This window comes from Macaca fascicularis, chromosome 10 (genome assembly GCF_037993035.2).
Source record: "Macaca fascicularis isolate 582-1 chromosome 10, T2T-MFA8v1.1".
Classification (NCBI taxonomy): Eukaryota; Metazoa; Chordata; class Mammalia; order Primates; family Cercopithecidae; genus Macaca; species Macaca fascicularis.
The window spans coordinates 29,438,672-29,455,382 of NC_088384.1; the positions used below are offsets into that span (position 1 = coordinate 29,438,672).

General features: G+C 54.8%; 1 protein-coding gene, 1 non-coding gene and 1 pseudogene across 3 annotated transcripts in view; all 3 read right to left on the bottom strand.

Moving 5' to 3' along the window:
• BCR (BCR activator of RhoGEF and GTPase) overlaps positions 1 to 16,711 on the bottom strand; it is a 135,529-nt gene that overhangs the window by 49,760 nt on the left and 69,058 nt on the right. For both annotated transcript variants that reach the window (XM_045364424.3, XM_065522432.2), the window contains exons 2-4: positions 11,642 to 11,823; positions 4,201 to 4,305; positions 3,715 to 3,900 (exon numbers count right to left, since the gene is read on the bottom strand). In XM_045364424.3, coding sequence (XP_045220359.1) covers positions 3,715 to 3,900; positions 4,201 to 4,305; positions 11,642 to 11,823 — 473 coding nt within the window. The remainder of the gene's footprint in view (positions 1 to 3,714; positions 3,901 to 4,200; positions 4,306 to 11,641; positions 11,824 to 16,711) is intronic.
• Positions 1,126 to 2,232, bottom strand: LOC107131045 (F-box/WD repeat-containing protein 4 pseudogene; annotated as a pseudogene).
• On the bottom strand, positions 14,919 to 15,027 carry LOC123567402 (U6 spliceosomal RNA). The gene has a single exon (XR_006690311.2). It is a non-coding gene; the product is annotated as a U6 spliceosomal RNA (small nuclear RNA).

A 16,711-nucleotide genomic window follows, 5' to 3' on the forward strand; every position in this document is an offset into this window, starting at 1 on the left:
CTTCAGCCAGAAACATAACCCAGAGCAGGGAAGTCAGCCCGCACAGCCCCACAGGAGGAGGTGGCAGGAGCCGCATTTGAGTCTGGCTTTCTGAACCACTGGACGAGGATTAGGAGTTTCTGGGCTTGGAAGAGGCACCGGAGCTGGGCAGGGCACTGCGAGCTCCTTTGGTTCTAAGACTTGTCCAACTGGGATGCCTGACGGAGCGATGCTGGGCCAACCCTACTGAGCTGGTCATGGGGACAAGGGCAGGCACTGGGCCTATCTGTCCTTGGGGAGTCCCCAGCACCCAGCCCAGGTTGAACACACATGAGTACTCAGCTCATGGTTTTGGGGAACAACTTCCCACTGCAACCCCAGCCTCTCCCCCGAGTCTTCCGGCTGCATCATCTGACACATGAAGGTACCTCAAGGCCTCCAGGGAAGCCAGCGGAAACTTTCCAAAGTTAAATTCCAGTGTTCCTGAGATATTAAAATTTTAAAAAAGTCTCTGAGTGATTTCCGAATATTATTTGGGGAAGAGCTCTGGATGTGTGTTTTTTTTCCCCAACACCACGATTCTCCGTTTCTCAGGAGGGCGGCAGGCCAAGTCACGTCCGCTAGGTGTTTGCTTTTTTTTTTCTGTGAACAATTGAACAATCAAGCTTTATTTTTACAAAAATGAAAACTGTAGCATGTCTCAACAGCCAGACTGAGTCAGGGCTGGCTCAGAACTCACTCAGAACTGCTGGGTTCCCTTTGCCCTTTCTTGGTTTCAAGGCAAAACCAGGCCACGGTGCCCCAGTAATGAACCCCTGGCCCCGAGAGGTTAATCAAGGGTGAGGTCTGGCTGGTGCCAGCCAGCTACTGGCAGCCTCATCCTTCTTTCCAGGAAGGGGCAGAAAGGAACCATCTGGGAAGGTGGCAGCATCTCACCTCACTCCGTAGGCTATCGTGGCTCTAACAAGGGATGTAGGATGGGCCTCTCCAGGCCAGATCCTTGCTCTGGCCAAACAGGGTCGCAAAGCCCGGGTTCAGCCTCACTCCTCTAAAGCAGCAGGTCCTGCCTCTCCAACAGGTTCCTGGGAGGGACTGCATCTCTGGTAAGCCCCAAAGCCCCAGGATTCAGAAGCCTCTAGTGTAAGGTGCCTGAGCACCGGGGTCACAGGCCCAGGAGGACAGTGGGGCAGTGGGGAGGACCTATCACTGCACCCTCCAGGCAAGAGAGGTCCCTGACTCGCTGGTCTCCTTGGCCCACAGGCAGGGGTGGCCCTGACAGTCATGGGTTTTGAAAATCCAGGACGTGGAGGTCATAAGACAGTGCAGCATAGAGATGCTTGGTGGTGAGACGCAGGCAGTACGCAGGGCTGCTGGAGGGGGTTGATGTCAGCGGGAAGGTGTGCAGGCAGCCGCAGGCCCTTTGGCACCGGTCTCACAGCCGTACAACACTGTAGTAGGAGGAACCTGTGGCCAGCAAGTGGTTGCCATCTGTCTGCAGACAGTACAGGGTGCTGCTGTGGGGCTCCTCCCACTCCATGACACCTTTCCGGACACTGGTGCAGAGGTCCCAGTAGCGAACGTAGGTGTCATAGCCACAGGACAGCAGTGTGAAAGGGGACTCATACATGACATCCAGCACCCCAGCCCCTGGGAGAAAGTCACTGCCCAAGTATGTCATCAGCTGCCCACTGTTGAGGTCCCAGACTCTCAGGGGTGAGAAGTGCCCGCAACAAGCCGTCCCTGTCACAAAAGAGCTGAGTAATGGGCTGATGGCAATGGACCAGACTCAGTCTTCAATCTGGATGGTGTGTAAACACTGCTCCAGCCGGCCTGAGGCCAAAGGCCACACCTTGGCCATCCCGTCCCTGGAGCCACTCACAGTGATGCCCCCTTTGCAATCCACACAGTTCACCTCCTGTCCATGAGCCGAGTACTTGACAGTGAAGGTGCTGTGAATCTTACCAACGCCAATCTTCCCATCTCCTCCTGCACTGACAATATGCAAGCTGGCCAGCACAAAGTGGCAAATGTCCTCATCATGCCCAGCAAAGACTCCCAGAGCAGGTCGCAGCCGGTGAAGGGCCGTAGCCAGCGGCACACCTGGGCCAGGCAGCTGAGGGCCCGCATGTCCAGGTGAGAGCAGGTGAGCAGCAGCAGCACCTCCGGCAGGCGCCAGAGCGTGGACCCTGCAGCCGGGCAGGCGGCAGACTCCCGAGCTGCCGCCGCCTCCTCCTCCCTGGCTGCCACGGCCATGGCCGCCCCTGTCCCAGAGATGTAGGCCCAAGCCTGACCCCCTCGTCCTTGTGCTCTTCTCAGCCTGGCACCCTCCCAATGCCTAGCCCTGACTCTCCATTCCTCCTTCTTCCCATACTCTTCCATGTGCCTCCTTCCCGGCCCCTGAGCTCCCCTCATGTCTTTTGATGATGCCTCTTGCCCCTTCCTCCATGCTTCCGCCTCCCTGTTTCCTCTCTTGGGCATGCCCTTGCTCCTGCCTCAACCCCCAGCCCCACTGTCTTCTTCGCCGTCTGCGGTCCGGGCTTCCCTTCCGCCCCGCTTCCTCTTCCTCCTTGCCCCTCTCGCTCGCTTTTCCCTTCCTCTTCCCCTTCCTTCACTTCCCCCTCACCACTCTCCCTTCCTGCAGCTTCCTTGCCTCTACACCCCCCGCCCTCGCCCAGGCCACCGTTGGTGGGGGCGGGGGGGTTCCTGACGCAGAGCCCAGCCTGAGCCACCACCCTCCACTAGGTTTAAAACTGCTGACACACACAGGGAGAAATTGGGGGGGGGGGGGGCCTTCAAAGATGGAGGGGGCAGCATATATCAAAATACAGCCTCCTGCTCTCTGGCCATGGCGGGAAGAGCCCCAGGAAGCAAGAACTGGAACAAAGTAAGTGCCTTGTGTGTTCCTCAAGCCTTAGCTCTGGCTTGGAGTTTGGGGGTTCTGCAGCACAGGGTGGCAGAGGGAGGGGTCCCCCTACGGGAAAGCCACACCTCAGAGCAGAAAACTCAGTCCCCAGCATCAGCCAAGGGGAGGCCCAAGGCCAGAGCTGGGTGTCTCAGCAGTCCAGAAGTGCTGGGGGCAGGGCTTGTAAGGAATCACATGCTCTTCACGCTTAGAGGGGGCCTGGCCTCCGGCCACACCTGCCCCTAGAGGACTTGTTTCCCAGTGGAGGAAGCCTGCTTCAGGGAAAGTGTGTGCACACAGGGTGTGGCGGCGCGCACCTGTAGTCCCAGCCATGCTGAAGGCTGAGGCCGGAGGATGGCTTCAGTCAGGAGTTCTGGGCTGCAGTGCACTACATACTAAGTTTGGCATCGATATGGTGACCTCCCAGGAATCGGGAACCACCAGTTTGCCTAAGGAGTGAAACAGCCAAGATTGGAAACGAAGGAGGTCAAAACTCCCATGCTGATGAGCAGTGGAATCATGCCTGTGAAGAGCCACTGCACTCCAGCCTGGACAACGCAGGGAGTCCCCAGCCCTTTCTAAAAATACCTATCTAAATAAATATAAATTAAAAAACAAACCAAAGAACAAACAAACAAAAAAGGATGGGCATGGTGGCTCACGCCTGTAATCTCAGTACTTTGGGAGGCCAAGTCGGGTGGATCATTTGAGGCTGGGAGTTCGAGACCAGACTGGCCAACATAGCAAAACCCTGTCTCTACTAAAAACACAAAACATTAGCTGGATGTGGTGGTACATGCCTGTAGTCCCAGCACCGGCCCTGGGTCACTCACCAGCTTCTGGAAGAGGTCGCCCACCCGCTGCTGGTGGCTCCACTGCTGCACGCGGGGAAAGAGCCCATCATAGAACTCCTTGTGGATCTCATAGAGCTCAGGCACTTTGAAGAAGATGGTCTCAATCTGCTGACTCGTCAGTACCGGCTGAGAGGTGGTGGCAGCAGCTTTCAAAGGCTTCATGGGCTGAAAGAGGACACAGGTGAGGTAGCACAGGTGAGAGGGGCTGCCATCTGTCAGGTGCATTGTATGACAGTAGACAGTCATGGTTACCTGACATATGCACTTTTATTTTTAAATTACATAACAAATACAATTTTAAAACCAGCTTGGTTTGGCAACTCAGTCTTCCACTGGTATCCACTCCAGGGATGGCGAGCTGCACCCAGGCTCTGACAGCTGACCTAGGACTTAAGGGCAAAGAGGCTCCCCAACCCTGTCATCCTCCCCCTTCCCGCCCTGCTCAGCTCCCTAAACCCTCCTCACCAGCAGCAGTGCCTCCAGGTGGCTCAGGTAAGTCTCCTCACTAGCCAGGATTCCAGACAGGACCCATTTTCTCATCTCCAGGCCCTTTTCCAAGTCCAGCTCACTCTGCAGGAGAAACAGACAGAAGTCAGCCTGGAAGGGCGGTAGGGGGATGCTTGCATCAGGGCCCTCTGAGAGAGGAGGGCCAGCTTGTTGACCTCTGGACAAACCCCTGCCCCTACGAAGGCTCCACATGGAATTAGAGAGGCAGGGGACCCTCCGCACATACTAAGCCACATGCTCGTGGTCGCTGAGAATCCCAGGGGTTCATCTGGCAACACCCAGGGCAACCCTTAGTCTTGCCAGACCACGAAACAGAGTTTGGTGTGGAGCAGGCCGGGCCAGGCCTCGCTCCACACCTTCTGCCTGCAACCCAAGAGCAGCTGCCTCACACAGTCGAGGAAGGAGGAGGCGGCTCTGAGCCGAGGGGGCGTCGGAACCCACAGCATGGCCACCTGGCTCCTGCTGCAGCCAAGCTCCACTCCCCACTGCTCACCTGGGGCCCTCCTCACCTGGATTCTCTGACTGCTGTTGCCACGTGACCGACCCTTCGACTGACGCCCTCCAAGCAGCACCGCCTTCTCCAGATGCCCTCCCTCCCAGCCACAGGGACTGCTACCACCTGCTCCAGAAGAACCCTGTCCCTGGGGCTCAAGGCCTGTGTCCCCTGACCCTGCTTTTCAGACCCCAACATCACTGGCAGGGACCCTCTTACACGAGGGCTTTGACAAAGTCCCCCTTCCCATTAGCATCCCTGCCAAAAGTTCAGGGAAGCTCTACTGTTTTTGTCTCCAAATGATGAAGCTGACACATTGTTGGATGTTGAAGTAGGGGACAGAGACCATGGGAGGCCACCTTCTAATCCTAGTTATGATAATGTCTCCCCTCCCCACTCAGATTCATGTTGAAGCCCTAACCCCCAGTACCTTAGAGCGTTACTGGATCTGAAGGCAGGGCCTTTAAAGAGGTGATTAAGCTAAACTGAAGTCAAAAGATTCCATGTGTCCCATTCTTTTATTTTTGAGACGACGTCTCGCTCTGTCACTCAGGCTGGAGTGCTGTGGCACAGTCACAGCTTACTGCAGCCTTGAGAGCCCAGGCTCAAGCAAACCTCCCACCTGAGCCTCCCAAGTAGCTGGGACCTCACGCACCCACCACCTTGCTCTGCTAACTTAAACATTTTTGTGGGGTCCAGGCGCAATGTCTCACGCCTATAATCCCAGCAGTTTGGAAGGCCGAGGCGGGTGGATCACCTGAGGTCAGGAGTTCGAGATCACCAGCCTGGCCAACATGGTGAAACCCTGTCTCTACTAAAAATACAAAATTTAGCCGTGTGTGGTGGCAGGCACCTGTAATCCCTGCTACTTGGGAGGCAGAGGCAGAAGCATTGCCTGAACATGGGAGGGGCAGGTTGCAGTGAGCCGAGACCATGCCATGGCACTCCAGCCTGGGCAATAAGAGCGAAACCCCATCTCAAAAAAAAAAACTTTTTTTGTGTGTGTGTGTGTAAACAAGGTCTTGCCATGTTGCCCAGGCTGGTCTCAAACTCCTGAGCTCAAGCAGTCCTTCCACCTCAGCCTCCCAGAGTGTTGGGATTACAGGCATGAGCCACGGCACCCCACCAGGACCGGAGTGCTGGTAAAAGAGATTAGGACACAGACTCAAATGGAGGGAACATCATGTGAAGACACACAGAGAAGACAAGTCCACGAGAGGGACCAGAGAAGAAATCAACCCTGCCCACCCCTTGATCTTGGACTTCAGGCCTCCAGGGCTATGAGAAAGTAAACTCCTGTTCTTTAAGCCCGCTAGTCTGTGGTGCTTTGTTACAACAGTCCCCGCAAAGGCATGACACCAAAGATGACGACGCCAAAGGCCACAGAAACCGCCGCCTGACTTCCTGGTCACTCCCGTCTGCTCCCTGGCCACTGGCAATGTTGGAGGCTGGCCGTGCCCATGGCAGATGTCAGTGCTCCACCGGGCTGAAGCCATGCTCCCTCTGTCCCGCCTGTGCCCACTGGCCCTGCCTGCAGTCAGAAAAAAGTGCGTGAGTGCATGCGTGTGTGTTTGTGTGTGCGTGCGCGTGGGGCGGGGGAGGGGGGTCAGGTCTGGTGTCTGTGACAGCCCCACCCACTTCTCCACTGATTGCTGGGCTCACAGGTATGGAACTGGGGTGGTGGTCCCTGATCACTCACTTTCCCACTTTCAGGGAAGATCACTGGCTGCGGGCAGGCTCCTCGTTGGCCCCGCTGACATCTAGGCCTAGAGGAGTCTGTCAGGGGCTGTGTGGCATCCTGCGCCTTGTAGGATTCTGTGAAGCATCCTTGCCTCTACCTACCGTATGTGAGTAACACCCTCTCCCCCGATGTGTGGCAGGCACAAATGTCTCCCGGCGCTGCCACACATGCCCTGGGAGCAGAATCACCTCCAGTGAGAACTGATGGGTTTCAGGAAGGATCTGACTGAGGTTACCTCAGGCCTGATGCTATCTGTAGAATTTGGAATCAGGGTCCCAGCACAGCCCCTGCCTACTCCAACCCTGCTGTCCTATTTCCCTGGCCCACTAGAAGGGAGGCATGTCATGGTATGGACAGCAGGTTCAACACAAAGCACCCAGGGCCTGGCCTGCCCCATGGTCTCAGGCAAATGTACTCTGGCCCTGAGCCTCCACTGCCTGGGGAGGGAGCCCCACCCTGTGCCCCACTTGAGTCCCTGGGGCTTGGACCACACAACTTCACTTGCCCACTGGGACCATCTAAAAAGCCTTCCTGGGTCACCATTTTGCCCTGGGAATCTCCTAAGTGTGTGCACACTTGTGTGAATGTATGCATGAGCTGTCAGCATGCCCGGGTGCCTGTGTATACGTGTGTATATACATGCATTTATACACAGGTACATGTGTGTGTGTGGAGGGGACAGCCATCAAGATCTGGGTGGACAGCAGCTCCAAGGAAAAGGACACGCAGGTCCCATGCACACCTGTCCCCCCGGCAGGGTAGGCAGTGGCTCCGCAGGTGGGATCCAGGCCATGGCTGTGCTGAGCTGGGAACCTCCTTGCCTAGCACATTGCCTGGAACACCCAGGTGCTCAATTAAGATTCGTTTAATAAATTAGTGAGTGGATCTCAAAGACCTGGCTGTATCCTAGCATTGGCTGTGTTTTTATGAATCTCTGAGGGCTCCTTCAGGGTCTCCATACTCTCACTTGGAGACAATTGGGTCCAAGGAACCCAGGACTGTCAATTGAGCCTGACTCGGTGCCCTGAAATGCTTCCCAAGTTCAGCAAGTCTGCTGCCCATGTTGCACATACACATAGGGTGGGGTGGCCTATGACACTCCCTCTCTGCCCATCATGAATGGTGGAGTCTTGGGGAAAGCAGCCCCCAGCTGCCCTGCAGGTGCCTCCTACCGTGCGCAGATGCCGCTCCCTGCTCCATGAGAGAAGAGGTTAAGGGAATGGTGGGCCCCTTGGGCAGGGCCACCCACCCAGCCTGCCAGCTCTGCTCATGTTCTGAGGACAACCTTGCTACTATGAGTACGAAGGGGCCTGCAGGGCCCAGGGAGGCTGCTATGGCTGCAGAGCCCATGAAGGCCCCACCCAGTGTGAGATGCTTGTGCCCACGTGGGTGGGAGCACTGTGTCTCGTTCTGTCCACGTGGTTTGGAAAGCCAGGAGGAAAAACAGCGCAGGCAGGAAGGCAGAGTCTAGCTCTCCCTCCCTATTCTGAAGGGCAGGGCCGCTCAGGGAACATCTGGCCCAGGGCATGGACTGGGTAGGGTGGAGACAAGACTCAGGATGAGGGCACTTCTCCTTAGACTGAGAATCTTCTAGAGTCCTGAATAGTGCTGGTGGCATCAGACAGGGATGGCTCAGAAACCAGCCAAGTCCACGGAGAGAAAACGAGAGAGCAAAGGGCAGGGCCCAGCCTGGGGCTATTTATAACTCAGAACTGTGCTCCTGCCAGTTAAGGGAAAGGACGTGAATGCAGGGAGGGCCATGATGGCAGGCAAGGAGGCTGGGGCGGGTAGGAAGCCGGAGGTAAAGGGAAATTGGAAAAAGAAGTCAGTGACATGGAAGGAAGTACCTCCTACCATGATCCTACCCAGGCAGGTACAAACACAAAACCTGAGGCTAAATAAAAGCCAACAAAGAACCCACAAAACAAAATGGGCTTGTGACAACCAAGCAGGAAAAGCTGACAGAGAACGAGGTGAATAAAACTGTTGTCAGCTGACTGCTGCCAGGCCCACAGGTGAGCTGAGGGAGGGAGCTGGAACTGAGCTTCAGGACAAGGCAGAGCGCAATGAGGCCCCTTCTAGTCCCTCCTCCTAGTTTCCCTAATCTGGGGGAGCCCAGTGGTGATCAGGGTGCAAAACCCTGGCTGCAAGGGGCAGGCTGCTCCGGGCTGGGAGTGTGCAGTGAGCACCGCTGCTGGAAAAAGGACCCTCTTCTGCTCTGGGCAAGGGCAGATTTTCATTAGCAACAGACTGGACATTGTCCTGCAGCCCAGCCAGCGAACACCCCAAGAACCTGGCCCTGATGGCATACAGAGGGCAAGGGGCTGGCCACTGTGCAGGGTCCTGGGGCTGCAGGTTGTTGCAACAGGCCAACCTGTGTGAATCCTTCCCACAGCAACCTGGGCAAGGGGGCACCTGGCCTCTGTCCAACCTCTGCCTACACTACGAATGGGTATTCACAGAGAAGACCCGTGCCACAGGAGTCCACTGAGACCCCAAATTGCCAAAAAGTTCCCTGAGGGCTTCCTGGTGGCCCCATGGCCCAAAAGACTCAAAATCAGCATCTGGGACCAAACGAGGGGTGGGTGGCGTGTAGGGGGAGGGGGATGAGCACGCTGATGCCCACGTCCCACTGGCTGGTCAGGATCAGCATGCCTCTGGCCTCAAGATCACCATGCTCCCTGGGGGAAGTGAGGTGTCCTAGGAAGCGACAGCCATGTCTTCAAACCAAAGATCAGAAATGAAAGATGACATTTGCATGGCTTGTTGCGTGGCTGGCAGGGAAACCAGGAAATCAAGGCTATGCTTGTCTCCAGAGCAGTGAAGGGCACCCGTCCTGGGGCCCCAGCCACTGGGAAGGAGCACCAGAAGGTTTCTAGAAAGGAGCTACACACAGCTCTCCAATCAAATCCCCTCCTCTTCAGACCAGCTCTGGGCCAGGGGGCGTGCTTGGGACTGGAAACCCTGGACCTGACAGGCAGAGATGTGCAACCTTCTGCAGGATGTGCACCATGAGAAACGTCTACAGCTCCTGTGAGGGCAGAAGCAGGGAGCAGGGGTCGGGGGACCAGGATCTGGAGTGGCTTCACAGAGGAGGAGCCCTGCACTAAAAGGTGAAGGCTGTACTCCAAGTCAGAGCCAGGTGTGGGAGGGAGGCCCCCTCCCCCGGACAGGGACCAGGGGCACTGAGTGGGCAGATCAGCTTCCTTTCGGGGCCAGAAGTACATCAAGGACTGGCTGGGTGAAGATAGCCCTCAAGGATGATGGAAAGAAATAGCCTTTCTTAAGTTCAGCACTTAGCCTACCTGAACTTAGTACCAAAACCACGCTCACAAAGCAGCAAGAGAGAGGATACACCAAGAAAGACAAGACAGATGAGGGAGAGAAAGTGTGTCCACTGAAGAATCAGGAAGGTTTCAAACCCTGGAGCTGCGTGGCCCAAGCAAGTTACTTCACCTCTCTGAACCTCCTAGTCTGTACAAAGCTGACGCTAGATGTGGGATTGGAAGCTACCTAAGGCAGCAGCCTGTGTGTGCTGCATGGAGCAGGTACATGTTACCCACTGGCTTCCTCTCCCATCCTCTCAGTTCAGGACGAGAAGCCTGCCCAGCACCAACGCCTTCAGAAATCACAAAAGCATATACATAAGCAGCAGTCCCGGGCCTGCAGCTAACACGTCAGCCCCAGAGAAAAGCAGCTCAGTGAGAAGATGCACTTCTGGAGCTTCCTTATAGAACCAGGGGAAAGTCCATCCCTCTCGTGTTCTTTTTATTATTATTATTGTTTTTTTGTTTTTGTTTTTTTTTTTTGAGACGGAGTCTCGCTCTGTCGCCCAGGCTGGAGTGCAGTGGCACGATCTCAGCTCACCACAAGCTCCGCCTCCCAGGTTCACGCCATTCTTCTGCCTCAGCCTCCCGAGTAGCTGGGACTACAGGCACCCGCCACCACGCCTGGCTAGTTTTTTCTATTTTTAGTAGAGACGGGGTTTCACCGCGTTAACCAGGATGGTCTCGATCTCCTGACCTCGTGATCTGCCCGCCTCGGCCTCCCAAAGTGCTAGGATTACAGGCTAGAGCCACTGTGCCTGGCCTATTATTTTTTTTAAGACGGGGTCTTGCTGTGTTGCCCAGGCTGAGTGCAGTGGTGAGAATCACAGCTCACTGTAGTCTCGAGCTCCTGGACTCAAGCAGTTCTCCCACCTGAGCCTCCTGAGTCGCTGAGATTATAGGTGTGAGCCACCGTGCCAGGCTACGATGTTGTCAGGGTAGAAATCATCTAGAAATAAGCTAAGCAGAGTGGGGAAGAAATCTGTCATCAGGGACCAAAAAGACAGAAAGGAGCAACTGCCCTGGGGCAGTGATTTTCTCAGCCCAAGAAGGAAGGAACCCAAGAGGTCGAGTTGGGGGATATGCACCAATGGCAAAGGGTGAGCATCTGGGCCCCAGAGCACTGCTGAAGCAGCCCCCTGAGCAGTGGGACCAGCGAGAGGAGTCAGAACTTCATGCAGGGCCGGGCGGCCCAGCACCACCCAGCCTGTGACCATTCCAGGCTATGTCCTCACGTGAGTGGGGGCGCGGGTTCACTGCTTTCTCAGAGGGCATGGCAGAGCTTGTACTGAATGTGCCGCTGCTCACTAGCCATGATACCTTGGGCAAGCCACCACTGGACTTCAGTTCCACATTTGTAAAGTGGAAGTGACAGCAAGGCCAAGAATTACTAATGAGGGTCAAGTGAAAACTCACAGGAAAGGCTCTGATCACATGGATGGAGCCAGCACACGCTTTGGTAAAAGGTAGCAAGAAAACTTTATGAAGCAGAGACCCAAGCCCAGATACCACCCGGCTCAGCAGCGTTGCCGATGCCACCATGCAGGTCTTGCTGGTTTTGGTGGTTGCCTCTGGTGCTGACATTCTCAACCTCAAGACCACGTGCTGCGTGCCTCCTCCATGCTCCGTTCAAAGCATCCCCCGATCTCCCTGACCAACACGTCTGGCAGGCTGTCTGTGTACCACATGTAGAGATGAGGAAGGAGTTTTTGGTAACCCCCTCGGCTTCCAAACCATTGGCTGCTCCACCACCTACCTGCTATGTACCCCTGAGCATGGGGCCGCACTTCAGGGAGCCTCACCTGGCCCTCCTGCCACACGTACACCATGGGGACTCACCGCTTTAGTGGACTCCAGGGCTCCCGAGACCAGCGCATCCCGGCTGCCCCTGCCCTTGCTGCTGAGGTGGGGCGATGAGGAGGGCGAGTCATCAATGTAGGGCAGCCCGTCTTGGTGCCGGCGCTGCTCCTCTGCCCGGTCTGCAGCGCAGCCGTACCCAGGTGGTGTTCCGAACGAGCCATCTGTGTGTGCAAAGCATCCTGTGTTAGAGACAGAGAAGGGAGCATCCATACCCAACCTGTCCCAGCAAGCACCCAGCTGACACCATCTCTGTCCCCAACAGGCATCTCACAAGTACCTCGGGTATGCTGATGTCCCCTTCACAACTGACTGGTTAACGACCACAAGGTGAGGGGTGATGAACACGGGCTCACTGCCCAGACAATACAAGGGGCTTTCTGAGATACGTCTGCCCCCGGCAGGGGATTGTGACTTCAGAAATGTATATTTGATCTTTGCATACCCCACTCCCTACTTTCCTGGCATGCAGTTCCTAAAACCCTTGGAATCTCCAAAGTAATACATGTCTTTATGTGTGCTAATAAATGACAGGTGGCTGGGGCTCCTGGATAGCCTCAGGAAGCGGGCTGGTTGCCAGGAGAATCAACCACATGATTAGACAGTTGGCACCCCCAACTCTCTGGGGAAGAACCACAGCTAAAGGGTGAGTTGATCACTAATGGTCAGTGATGTAATCAATCATGCCTACACAATGAAGGCTGTCCAAAAGGCCAGGGTTAGGAGAGCTTCCAGGTTGATGAAAATGTGGCAGTGCCTGGAGAGGGCATGGGAGCTCTGCACCCCTTCCCACAGACCTTCCTCTATGCACCTCTTCCATCTGGCTATTCCTGAGTTGTGTCTTTGTATTAAAAACCAGTCACCTAGCAAGTTATTTTCCTGAGTTCTGTGAGCCTTTCCAGCAAGTGATCAAACTCAAGGAAGGGGCTGTAGGAGCCTCCAATTTATGGCCAGTAGACAACCTGGACTTGCTACTGACACCTGAAGTTAGGGGCAGTCTTCCGGAGCTGAGCCCTTAACTGTGGGATCTGACGCTAACTCCATGTCAGCACTGAGTTGAAATTGTAGGACACCCAGCTGGTGTCTGCAGAGAACTGCCTGGTGTGGGAAAAAGCCCCCACATTTGGTCACATAAGCTTGTGTACAGAGAAAACAGTCGGTTCTCCCTCATACAGGGGGGTTGGGTTGCTATAGAAAGGGGGACCCCTGGCCAGATGCAGTGGCTCATGCCTGTAAGACCAGCACTTTGGGAGGCCGAGGTGGGCAGATCACTTGGGGTCAGGAGTTCAAGAACAGCCTGGCCAACATGGTGAAACCCCATCTCTACTAAAAATACAAAAAATTAGCTGGGCGTGGTGGCAGGTGCCTGTAAGCCCAGCTACTTGGGAAGCTGAGGCAGGAGAATTGCTTGAACCCGGGAGGTGAAGGTTGCAGTGAGCCAAGATTGTGCCACTGCACTCTAGCCTAGGTGACAGAGCAAGACTCTGTCAAAAAAAAAAAAAAAAAGAAAAAGAAAAAAAAGAAAAAGAAAAGAAAAGGAAAGGAAAGAAAATGAAAAGAAAAGGAGGAACCCAAAATGTTACCGTCTTGTTCTCTGGAATGGTCCTTGCGCACCCTGCCCATGGGGTCTGATGGGGTGAGGAGCACAGGCCAGCATGCTGGCTGGGGTGCAAGTCCTGGCCACCATGAGCCGTGAGTCCTACCATGTTCTTCCCATCCCAGCCCAGGGAATTAGGGCTACAGGTTCCCCCATCCCTTGGTCCAGCCCAGCTTCTGGATGACTCATAGCCCACCTCCCAGCAGGTCTGTCAAAATCCCAGACCACCTTACCCCAATGTGAGTACCCGCAGGAGGACAGAGTGGCTTATTCTACAAGAGTCCCCCTGCCTGTTGGGACTATCTGGTTATACGGAGTAATTCATTCCTCCCAGAGGCACCTGGAGATAATCACTCCCTTCCTCTCAGGCTGAATGACAAAGCCCAACACGTGTTTCCAAGGCCTTAGCCATCTAGAGCTCCTCGATGGCCTGTCCTCAGCCTGAGTTTTCTAAGCCAGTGGACTCACCACGACCATTGTCAACCCACAAGGATCTTCTAGCCCAATCCATGGCTCATATGAGGATCCCTTCTCCACTCCTTCCAAAGGGGGCCTCTGAGGCCCATGGGACTTCTGAGAGCTCACCCTGATGGGGTGGCGTCACTCTCACCATGAGTCACCTGTAAGTAGCCCTACCCAAAGGTTACCAGCAGAGGTGACCTCGGTGTTCGTTCACGAGTTTACAACTGCCACCACACACACCCAGGCTGGGTGGGCACAGGGCTGCCCTCAGGCATTCAGAGCAGCTGACCCAGCAATCCTGAAGCGGGCACAGTTGTCGTTCCTTTCCATGTGGATGGCCAGGGGGGAGCCGTGTGCCTGGAGTGATCTGCCACTAGCTGTGAGTGCAGGTGGCCGAAGTCACGGCTTCCTTGCGCACCTCTGCCTCTCCCTCTCCCAGGTTCTCCACTTCCTGTCCTACAGGACTCAGCGCTCTCTAACAGGTGTCCCCAGCCCTGGCTGCACATCGACAACACCTGGGAGGCTTTGAAAACAATTTCACTGGGATCCACACAGACCTGCCGAATCTGAAGCTATAGGGGCTTCCTGGGGAATCCAGCTGGCAGCCAGGGCTGAGACCTGCTGAGCAACCCCAACCCAGCATCTAGCACTTTGCCAGCTGCTGACCTACAGCACTGTCCCAGGTGACTGCACACAGCTAATGGCTGCAAAGGCCAGGCCGGGTTCTGTTTCTGTGCGTATCCAAAGGAGAATTCCAGGAAGAGGCTGGGTCTGGGTTGAGCACAGCAGTCAATGTATTAAGACATCAAGAGCAGGGGGCACCCACCAAGTCCCTCAACAAGCTGTATGGAGGAATCTGGTCTCCTTGATCCATGGGACATTGAGGGGGCTCCAGGTACCAACATCATTATGTTGGTTATCAATGCTCAGTTCCTTTGGCCTTTGGGTGGGGCAAGCGAGCCGTGGTGTAATCCCTCGGAAGCAAGGCTCGGGCCCTCCCCGTTGCTACCTCTCTGTGAGTTATCCACATCACTGAAGCCATCCATGCCTCACCTTTCTTGACTTCATTTATTAATTTTTTTTTTATTTTTTGTAATGAAAACCACAATTTCGTCATTGGGTGCCACCCATTTTTGCTTAGATTCACACTATTTCCTTAGTGCTAGTTAGCAGATACTGAAATGATCTTCGCAGACTATGCAAAATGTGGAACGCTTCACGAATTTGTGTGTCATCCTTGCGCAGGGGTCATGCTAATCTTCTCTGTATGGTTCCAACTTTTTAGTATACGTGCTGCCGAAGCGAGCACGACTTCATTTATTAATTTAACAGAGACGCTGACTCGCTATGGTGCCTGGGCTAGTCTCCAACTCCAGGGCTCAAGCAATCCTCCTGCCTCAGCTTCCTTTTTTTAAAATCATGCATGTGAACTAGACAATCGATAAAGATCCTCTAGCTCTAAAATGCTACCGTCACTATTAGATGAAGGCCCTGCCATCCCCCCGGCCTCCTTCAACAACTTCCTCACCCTAGTCTCCCACCCCATGACCCTCCAGACTTGGCTTTTACATTAGCTCGGAATTGTCAGCGTCTACTAAATGTTCTAGCAGGAGTGTCCAAGTGCCCAAGGGAGACAGTACACTCATGGGTTCTTTGTTTTGTTTTTGGTTGGGCCAGCAGAGCCCCTTCCTCATCCCTCTTTTCCACTTATCATTAGAGAAAGAGACTAAAACCACAGCTTCAGGCTGCGAAACATCTAAAATGAAACAAACAGCTGGGCGTGGTGGCTCACGCCTGTAATCCCAGCACTTTGGGAGGCTGAGAAGGGTGGATCACGAGGTCAGAAGATCAAGACCATCCTGGCTAACAAGGTGAAACCCTGCCTCTACTAAAAATACAAAAATTAGCCAGGCGTGGTGGCGGGCGCTGTAGTCTCAGTTACTCGGGAGGCTGAGGCAGGAGAATGGCTGAACCCGGGAGGCGGAGCTTGCAGTGAGCCCAGATCGCGCCACTCTACTCCAGCCTGGGCAACAGAGCGAGACTCATCTCAAAAATAAATAAATAAATAAATAAAATAAAACGAAACAAACAACAACAAAATAAGGTGGGTTAGACCAGCTTTTAACCAATGGTTTTAGATGATCTTTTTTTTTTTTTTTTTTTTTTTGAGACGGAGTCTCGCTCTGTCGCCCAGGCTGGAGTGCAGTGGCCGGATCTCAGCTCACTGCAAGCTCCGCCTCCCGGATTTACAACATTCTCCTGCCTCAGCCTCCCGAGTAGCTGGGACTACAGGCGCCCGCCACCTCGCCCAGCTAGTTTTTTTGTATTTTTTAGTAGAGACGGGGTTTCACCGCGTTAGCCAGGATGGTCTCGATCTCCTGACCTCGTGATCCGCCCGTCTCGGCCTCCCAAAGTGCTGGGATTACAGGCTTAAGCCACCGCGCCCGGCCTAAAGATGATCTTAAGACATCTTCATCACCTGGTGGAGCACCTTTCATCTGAGCGCTTTCCATGCCCATGACTACACTGACTCCCAGGCAAGGCCAAGTCAACACCCAGTAGGGAGTCAACCCAGCAAGAACTTCAGGGTCAGACTCGCGGTCTCAGGGCTTGCTCCAGAGTAACTGGAAGACTCCACAGGTGCAAAGCCACGTGCTGACTTAGCAACGTCCACGCTAAAACCTGGTGCAAGAATCAAGTGCCCGGTGAGGGTCTGCCCGCCCGTGTCCAGTGAGACTTTGAAGTGGACACGTCACCCCGCCAGGTGAGACAGACCAGGTCTCATGGCCAGACTCTGCTGGGGAATTAAGATGCTCCAGACAGCTAAAACCCCAGCCGTTTCCCCCTCTGCAGAGATCTCAAATCAATGTCTGGGTGACTGATGCTTTTAAGTCTGGATTCCAGATGGCCTGCTCATCCCTACCACATTCCATATGAGGGCTTCGGCCCCTGCCTCAGCTCACCCAGATCACTCCAATCCAGACTTGTTGCCC